General features: G+C 36.9%; 1 protein-coding gene across 6 annotated transcripts in view; it reads left to right on the top strand.

Moving 5' to 3' along the window:
* Positions 1-567: 567 nt before the first annotated feature.
* Positions 568-9,310, top strand: part of LOC105054729 (uncharacterized) — a 32,058-nt gene continuing 23,315 nt past the window's right edge. For 4 of the 6 annotated variants that reach the window (XM_010936308.4, XM_010936304.4, XM_010936307.4 and 1 more), the window contains exons 1-3: positions 569-787; positions 2,857-3,067; positions 3,174-3,308. In XM_010936308.4, the coding sequence (XP_010934610.1) occupies positions 2,924-3,067; positions 3,174-3,308 (279 nt within the window). In that variant the 5' untranslated portion in view covers positions 569-787; positions 2,857-2,923. Of the gene's footprint in view, positions 788-2,636; positions 2,765-2,856; positions 3,068-3,173; positions 3,309-9,310 lie in introns of all 6 variants that reach the window. The other 2 variants (XM_029267502.2, XM_010936306.4) reach the window with 2 other exon arrangements.

Below are 9,310 nucleotides of genomic sequence, written 5' to 3'. Positions count from 1 at the left end.
AAAGTAGTGCCATCCCATGAATACAATCAACTTTATTTTTTTTATTTTTTTAATATTTTTATTGATATATAATAAACTCAAATATTTTATATATTTGAACCTAAATTATTAAAATTTATCTAAAAGATTCAAACAAAATCGTATGGTACATGAGCCCAAAAGTGCAATAAATCAATCCCACGTGGAAAACTATGATGGACTTGTAGCTGGACGGATTTCTTTGTATATCCTATCTATCCCAAACTCAAATAGGATCTATTTAAATATATGTTATTGAGTGTGAGATAGGTTTGAAATTTAAAATTGATAGCTGTTCGGATTGGGGACTTGCCTCTCGAATGCCCCCGGATTACCTATATATATATATATTAATTATAAATTTATCTATATATATTAGTTATAAATTTTTATAAACATATATAAATGATCGGAGGATGAGAGAATTTGAGCCTGGCTCAACAGCTGTCTTAATCAACAAAATTATATCTATTTTTAAATTAATTAATAAAATTTTTATCTTGTTTAGACTCATATATAAATACACCACATAAAACCCAAGCCATTCTGTAAGCTTTCCTGTTCAGCCGCCCAAGCCTCCGATCCGATTGAAACTCGTTTAGTAGATTATAAATAAATACCCAGCACAAAACCCAAGCCATCATCGTCAAAGCTTCTACATTCGGCTGCTCCAAGCCTCCCACCCGATTGAAGAAAAACCAGAGGAAAACACGGGGAAAACATAGGAAAAATCAACGGAAAAAAAAGGGAAGACGGAAAAAATCGAAAGGTAACATCTTTTTCCACATAGATTGATATTTTTTTCCTTTCCCTTCTCTTTTTTTTTTTTCATTTTTCTTTTTCGGAGATCTGTCGGGAAGGAGGACACCTGAGAGATATCGGAGGGGTTTCTTAGGTTCCGGTTGTGGTTTTGTCTCAAGCATATGGGTTTTGTGCGAGTTGTGGCGATGTGAGTTGGTCCCTTGAGGTTTTGAGAGCTTAATCTTGGTAGAAGCATGATATTGTAGGGTTTGGGGATTTTCCATCGAAAGGATTCCTCTTTGGCTACAAATTTTCAATTCATGGTTTTCCTCTATCTTGCTAAAGGGAAAAAATATCCCGCCATTTTTTTAAAAAAGGGAGGCTCTGAACTCCCCTTTGATGTGTTAGAAGATGAGTGGAATTGTTTCTATAATATTTTGCAAGTTTTAAGCTTTTAAGATAGATATCTAGTTAGAATTGTCATAGAAAATATCTCAAATCCACGGATGTTAGAATTCTTTCTTTTATAAAAGTCTTGCATATTTCAGACTTTTTAAAAGAAAAATCTAATAAAAATTGTTATTGGACATTCAGAATCTTTGAGAGTCATCTGATCAGGATTATTTTTGAAATTTAAAGATCAGGAAATTGAGTCATATTTACATAGTTAATTAATTTAATTAAGGATTAAGGATAGGGTTACAAATTTTGCCAGTAAATTCTATGCATTTTTCTTACATTTATCTATTTTTATTTTTTTTACTTTATTTTAATTCTTAATATATTCCTAGTTCAATCAATCAAGGCGGGGTTGGACCAGTTTGTTCGGTAAGGTCACCCTGCTCCAAATTGGGCTTTGGATGCAATTGCCAACTTTGGCCGGGGTCAGCCACATTGTGTTGGCATGTAGGTTTTAGATGCAACCAATCACTATTAGGGCTGAGCATGGGTCAAGTTTGGTTGGATTGAGAGAAAAATTTTATCTGACCGAATCCAATTGGATTGAAGAAAATTCACCGTTTATCATGTATAAACCATTCGAAACCGAGGTGAATGACTTCTAGCGGGTTTGAATGGGCTATTTCGATTTGGACTTCAATGTTGACCCAATATTGATTTTAAGTCCAATGTTGGTCCACTTAAGTTTATTTATTTATTTTTAATTAGTATTATCAATCTAATGCAAAAATAGATCTAAACCTTATAAACTACAAATTTTGGACTTATTTTTTAATCTGTATAAAATAAAACAGAAAAAAAAGATTTACTCATCTGAAAACAACTACATTTGAAAGCTTTCACTTTAGAATTGTCTCAAATTGATGTGCTTCCATCAACAATTCAATATTAATATTCCTATGAATTCAAATGGATGATGGAGTATTTTTTAGAATGAAGTATTGAAGTCTAAATGACACCGTCCCAAAATGAAAGTGAGTTTATGAAATATCATATCGGCTGGGTTCGGTTTCATACAGATTAAAAGTATAGAAATTGAATTCGACCGTAAATAACCGATGTTTTACAAACTCCAATCTGATTCCACCCGATTTATGTCTTTCAACCGGCTGGAATCGATGTTTATTGGGTGGAATTGGGTGAGTTTCTTCGGGTTTCGATTATTTGCTCAACCCTAATCACTATCCACTAGCCTATGTATTGCATGAGATTGATAGTTTTCATACTTTTAGTATGTATGAATTGTGACAAAGCCATTGCATCTGGTTTGCACTTTGGTGTCAAACAAAACTCTCTGCTATATGGCATGAGAGAATTGCTATAATTCCTAGCAGCAAACTCATATATACAGTGGGTTGCTGTATGAAACCACAATTTCTTTATGACGTGCTAAACTGCTAATAATTTTTTTCTTTTAGGCTGCTTTAAAAGATAATTTAGCCTTGTTCAACATGTTGGCACTTGGTCATTATTTTTGGATATTCCGGAGCTGGTTATTTGCCTATCTCTGCATTGTACAACAAACATGTTAGCACTACAGCACCTGGTATACTGTTCATTATATCACGTGTAACTCACATGCTTCACTATAAACCCTATTTTATTTTACTTTTTATGAGCACCCTGCTTTGGCTCTAGGGCACGTTCAGGAAAGCAGAAGGTTTGACACTTCTGGAATTCCATCTTGGCCCGAACTCGAGTGCAAATGGCTCACGTGCGCTGTGGTCGAGATGCCCTTCGCCGCCTCGTTGGAGCCCAGACTTCCTCCTCCACTGCCAGCATCACCAATCCTATCCTCTTCGCTGGCCAAGGCCTCAGATATCGGAAGCTGGAGGTCATCCTCACCACGGTGAGCCACCACCTTGATTCAGCCATGGGATCCATGTGCTCCTCCTCCACCTACTGATGATCTCTTTCTTTGTCTCTGTTTATCTTCTTGTTTATTTGGCTTTCAGACTATCGACAAACTGGGGAAAGCCGGGGAGACGGTGAAGGTGGCCCCGGGGTATTTCCGCAACCACCTAATGCCCAAGCTGCTCGCCGTCCCAAACATAGACAAGCATGCCTTCCTTATCAGAGAACAGCGCAAGGTTAAAATCTTCAGCACCCCATTTTATGTTTGCAAGATTTTAGCTTCTTTGGTGTCTTTTGTTTTATATCTTCTTTTTATTTTTTTCCTTTTGCTTTACAAAATTAAGGAATTGAATATTGAAAAGTGTTGTGTTATTTGCTGACTGCACCATTGTGCAGCAACCTTCCTTTTATCATCATTCAATAGATTTCTTGAAAATTGGGAAGATATTTCTGTAATAATGTGAGGTTTGCTAATAAAGATGAGATTTTTCATGAAATAAAACAAGCACAAGATGGAATATTGCTGATTATAGCATTGTATAACAAGAAGCATGTTTGAATGCTAAACATTACTAATAATGATTTAACTGAGTTTTTCATTAATTAAAAGTGGTGATTGTTTTGATTTAATGATTTCTTGTTGTTGTCTTAGATGGATAGAAAGATATGAAGAATATATGAATTTTATAGCAGTGCACCCATGAGAGAGCTCCAGTAACAAAGCATTATCTGGATTTTTTATATTCAATATAAATTGTGAAACCAGATCTTTCCCTTGCCATGCTGGAAATTAACAATTAGGTTTTATTTTCATTTATTGGCTGCTTAGCTTTTTTTTTTTATTCACACATTGTTCTTCTGAATTTCAGTATTCTTTGTTGGCTATGTGTATCTGCTTTACTGCTATTTTTTTTTTAAAATTAAAATTTTAGGCCCTTTTTTAGGATTTGTTTTTGAGATTTTATGAAAATAGCAGGATGATTGAGCTAATGACTTCATTTTTTCATTAAATGTAAGCTGCATCTCCTTTTTGCTCCCCTCCCTTCCTCCCCCCCCCTCCTAGTTGCAAATAACTTCTTATATGAGCCTTCCAAGAATCTTTATTCTGTGCTGAATGTGTCACGCCTCAAACCCAGCACCTGAGTTGGACACGAGACACGGCCACACAACCTTAGAGCAATGCCCTGAGGATCATGTAAGGCCTAAAATTTAACACTTCAAAATTTTAAATAACCAATTAAATGCCAAATCAATCAACCGATGTCACAACTTCAAATCGAATGTAAACTTGTTCAATACAATTATTCAAATGTTCATTGGCATCAGAGAAGTTAAACTAACTAAATTATTAAAGACTTCAGTTCTCATTTGCTCTCGCCCAAACCATCCAACTAAGCATCCTGTGAGTCTGAAAAAAAATAAGAAGGAAAATATGAGCTTCTCCAGCTCAGTAAGAATCACTGCACATGTACATCAAGCCAGTAGATAAAATTAATATTTCTAAAACCAAAATAATTGAGAAATCTCATAGGTATATAATAACTGGAATAGTGTCACAAATATGCATATGTATCATCATACATCATCAGGTGAAATCTTCATTCATTGTTGAATTTCATATTAAATGTTGTATCTTCTCACATTTTCAGTCTGTCAATGTTTTATCCCTTTTTGGCTTTGGACTAACCCAGACCATACCTCAATCTCTTACCAATCCAATTATTCTTTCATATAAGCCTTTCAAGGCTATCCCAGGATGAGCTCCTGGCCGGCTGTCCCACGTACGAAAGCCCGTGAGAGGCTGTCCCAGGTATAAGCTCCTGGCGGGCTGTCCCAGGCATGAGCTCCTGGCCGGCTGATTCATATGTCGAGGCTAGTCCAAAACACATCCTTTCCATTTAATTCTTGATTTTTATCGAATTATTTCAATTACAGAATGATGAAATTGATAAATCATATCCACAGAACTCATACCATCAAACATAAAAATCCTTTCATAACATACTTATATTTTAAAAGAAATATTCATATAAGCCATATCTCAATGTCTCGAGTATAGAAAAAAAAACTCATCGATTATAATTTCAATATTGCAAATTCAACATATAAGACTAACAAATAAATAACATATATTTAGCGATGATCATGTACAGGATTCTTATCTTGATAATTGAGAATTCAAATTCACAGCCTTATAGTCAGAAAATCAAACCCTACTCGTTGTCCCCCTGGTCGTTGGACTGTTCTCCTATCAAACAAAAATAAATTATTTTAACCAAATAAATTTTCTATATATATTGAGGTCATCTGACTCATACCCATGTCCCCCCTTTTTATATATATATATATATATATATATTATTTATTTATTTATTATATATATATATATATTTTTATTTAATTAGAGAAGGGAGAAGAGGCTTCTTCTTCTTCTCTTCCCCATGTTCGAAAACAGGGACCCGAGCCCCCATCCGAACTTCTCCCTACATCCCGACCAAGAGAGCACTTCCGGCCACCTTCCCCGGCAGCGTCCGACGCCGGCGATGCTACCATGTCGGTGGCAGTGCCACCTTCCCTGTTGCCGGCGGCAGAAAAAGAAAAAAAAACAGAATCACACAAACAGGGTATCCCTGTTTGAGCCCGAACCGGCACCTCGCCGGCTTCCAAAAACATCGGTGACCGGAGAATAACAAGGAGAAGAGGAAATACCTTGTTCCGCCGTCCAAAGAAAGCTCCGACGACCCCCCTTTCTTCCGATCAACCCCCCCACGGTAACCTTTGAGAAAGTTTCTCAAATCCCTCGATTTTCCTCAAAATTTTTGTTGTAATTTCCTAAGAGAGGACGGGGGATCTTTATACTGGAGGTTTCCTACCCTAGCCGGACTCTTTGAGTCCGATTTTGCCGGAAACGGGAAGGAAGAAGACTCCGGCTAGGAGTCTTCCTCCTCCTCTGCATTATTTTTTTTTTTTTGTTGTTGGGCCGTCTGGGCTACAGGCCCAAGTAACTGGGCCGTTACAGAATGTCTTTTGATTCGCCCTTGTACATTTGCATGATAACCTGGATGTTGTGCCATACAAAGTTATATGCATACAAGCTAGCTGAGTTTCCTCACTTCTTATTTACCTGAAATTTTCAACATTTCTTAGCAGTAGCTTGTAGACATTGAATTGAACCAGTTAATGAAGGTATTAAACTATCATTAAGGGTAGTGACATGTTGCCATATATGACTGTGTATGGTAGAGGTGTTACCATGTATTTTAATTGCAAATCATGCTGTTTTAATTGATAGAAAAAAAAATTGTTTTATGGAAAGTCTAGAGTTATGAGGGAAACTTTCCTAGACATAGATCTAACAAAAAGCTATCAGTTAAAATATGAGGTCCGAGTCCATACTGATGATGAAGAGATATATAATAATCTTTTATGATATCTTACATTTATTACATAAAAATTGGAGATATTGATGATATTGGAATAGAGCAAAGCATAGAATTGATATTATCCAGCAAAGTTTTGTAGGACGGTAAAAATCTGTAACTGTGAATATGCTAAGCAAATATAGTGGTGTCTCAATCAAGGTTGATGGCAAGGAGATATGCTAGTATTATATTTTTATGCTATCTTGTATCTACTATGTAAATAATTGGAGTTTATAAAGTCAAATATTATAAATATAAGGTGAAGTAGTTGAAGTTGAAGGTGCCTGTCTGCATGCCTAGGAGAATGTGTATGAGTATTAAGGCTCATAATTTTGAATGAATTGCAATATCACATAGAAAAAGGGTATTGATGAGAATAACAAGGTGAATGGGTGAAGGTGTTGATAAAAACATGAAAGATAGGATAACAAAAGGTACGATAAAGTAAGGTTTGAGTTGAAATAGTTGAGGATCATTGGAGACTCAGGATGTTATGACTATGTTAAATAAATTATACTTAAAAAAAAAAGACATATTCAATGAATATTCGACAACTTTGTTGAAAGGAGAGGGGCTTGGGTTTGTGTACATACTCAATAGGAGGAGACTTTTAAGGTAAATTAGGTGGAAGAGCACTGTCAAGGATTCACAAAACCGAATTTTAATAGTTAGATAATTGATTGTTTATGGCTAAAACCGAATTTCAATAAAGTAAGCGAAGAGTTTTAGTAATTGAGGGCCAAGGTTTTAAATATTGGTGGACGGTATGGCATCCCACTGTTCCATGTAGGGATTGCCAAATCTTCCCAAATCAGGCGGTTTAGGGAAATACTACCCAGATTGGTCCTTGATAAGGATGGTTCGACTCTTCAAAATGGGTTAAAAGGGGTGGTGCTTGCATTTGACCCTTTGACTCTTTTCTCACTTCTCTATCTCTCTCATTCGCTCTTGCTCTCATGTTGCCACTTGCGCTTGTCTTATGCTTCATCGACCAATGCCGGTCAAGGAACACGAACACACACACACACACACACACTCTCTCTCTCTCTCTCTCCCCCCCTCCTTAGGTAAGGCCCCACCCCTCCCTCTCTCTCCCTCTCTCCCCTTTCCTCCCTCTCTCTCTCCCCTCCCTCTCCAAAGATTTAGGTTAGGTTTTCTCTCCCCCTCTCTCCCTCTCTCTCCACCCCCCTCTCCTCCCTGCATCCACGACAGCCCTCCTCCCAGATTCCACCTTCCTTCCCTCCCTCTCCCTCTTCCCTCACACTCTCTTTCTCTTTCCCCTCTCCCCTCTTCCTCTCCAAGGGTTTGGGTTAGGGTCTCTCTCTCTCTCTCCCCCCCTCTACCCCCTTCTCTCTGTGTCCACAGCAGTCCTTGTCCCTGTGTTCCATCCCCCGTCCCTCCCTCCTTCCCTCTCCCTATTTTTGGTATGCTCTGGAATGGCATGGTACGAACCCATATTGTACCAAATCGGTTGTTGGCTGGTATGACCTTTGGTACCGGTTTAGTTAATCTTGATTTCAAGAGTTGGAACAGGGTATTGTCTTGTGTGTTGGATGGGATGGGACATATGTGTCTCAAGTATTGAGGTGTCAGTCATCTTATTCCAAATAGAAATAGGCATAGCCCTATTCCACAATATTTGAAATCTTGTTGAGGACCATCTCAAGTAAATCAAGTTTCTATGATTGTGTTCCTTGTTATTCAGAACTTTATTCTAAGGAGAGGAACTTGGGCTTGTATACTTAATTGGGGAGAGATAATGTAACTAACTGGAAATTGTATGGAAGAATTTTAAATACTTAACATTAAATGGGGAGGCAAACATCGATACATAAGAACATTGAGTAAGGATTCATAAATTAGAATCTTTAATAGTTAATATATTAGCTTCCTTGACTATTTGGGGTGTAACTTCTAGTGGCTACAAGTTACAAAATCTAGCCTTTAGTTGCAAGAATTGGGAAGTCGTGTAGATTTTGGTTTAGGGAAGTAGACATTTTTAAAAAACTTGAAGGAAACATTTAGAAAGCAGCTGCGAGTTTGAGATTTCATGGATCTACGTTATCTGGAAGCTCCATTTCTAAGTTGTTTGACAATGTCAACAATTTTTGGACACCATAAGACATGGCTTACTCCACTTTGAAGTGTCCCACTATCAGCAAAAATGTTTGACATTTGGGCACTCTTTTTGAAGTGTCATGCAAGGAATCTTAATTTTCAGTGCTGGGCACTTTCAAAGAAGTGTCATCCGAGTTATTTTAGACACTTGAAGCAAGGTCTCCTTAATTTAGTTTGGAAACATCAAGCAAAGTGTCCTTCTATTTTTAATGCAAAGATCTCAAGATTATCTGGATACCTTAAGTGAGATGTTATTATGTTTTAAATATAATTTTAGTTATTGATTTAAGTATTTCAACACATTTTAAACAGACCTAGCAAATTATCAGAGAACTTGCAAACTCATGGCTATTCCATTGATTTATTTGTTAAATACAATAATACTTACATTTGTGTGGGTATGTAGTATGTAAATATGTATGTTTGTGTGTGTGCATGCACCTGTATGTGTGCATCTGTATGTGTGTATGATGTGCGTGCATACATGTGTATGTATTTATGTATGTGCTGTGTCTCCATGCTTAGATTTTTGGAGGCTGCTGTGTCTGACGTGTTGATACTTTACACCTGTGCCAAGTGGTTGGGCAACATTGTTAGGGAGTATTTTGAAGCAGGTATATTACTTTTGGTAGAAGTTTTCTACCACTAGGATCTATACACATGATATTCTTGATATTGGCCCGGTGTGATTGTAATGT

This window comes from Elaeis guineensis, chromosome 12, assembly GCF_000442705.2.
Source record: "Elaeis guineensis isolate ETL-2024a chromosome 12, EG11, whole genome shotgun sequence".
In the NCBI taxonomy this organism is placed as follows: Eukaryota; Viridiplantae; Streptophyta; class Magnoliopsida; order Arecales; family Arecaceae; genus Elaeis; species Elaeis guineensis.
Note: the sequence above shows the minus strand (reverse complement) of the source record. Positions and strands in the feature narration are given on the sequence as shown.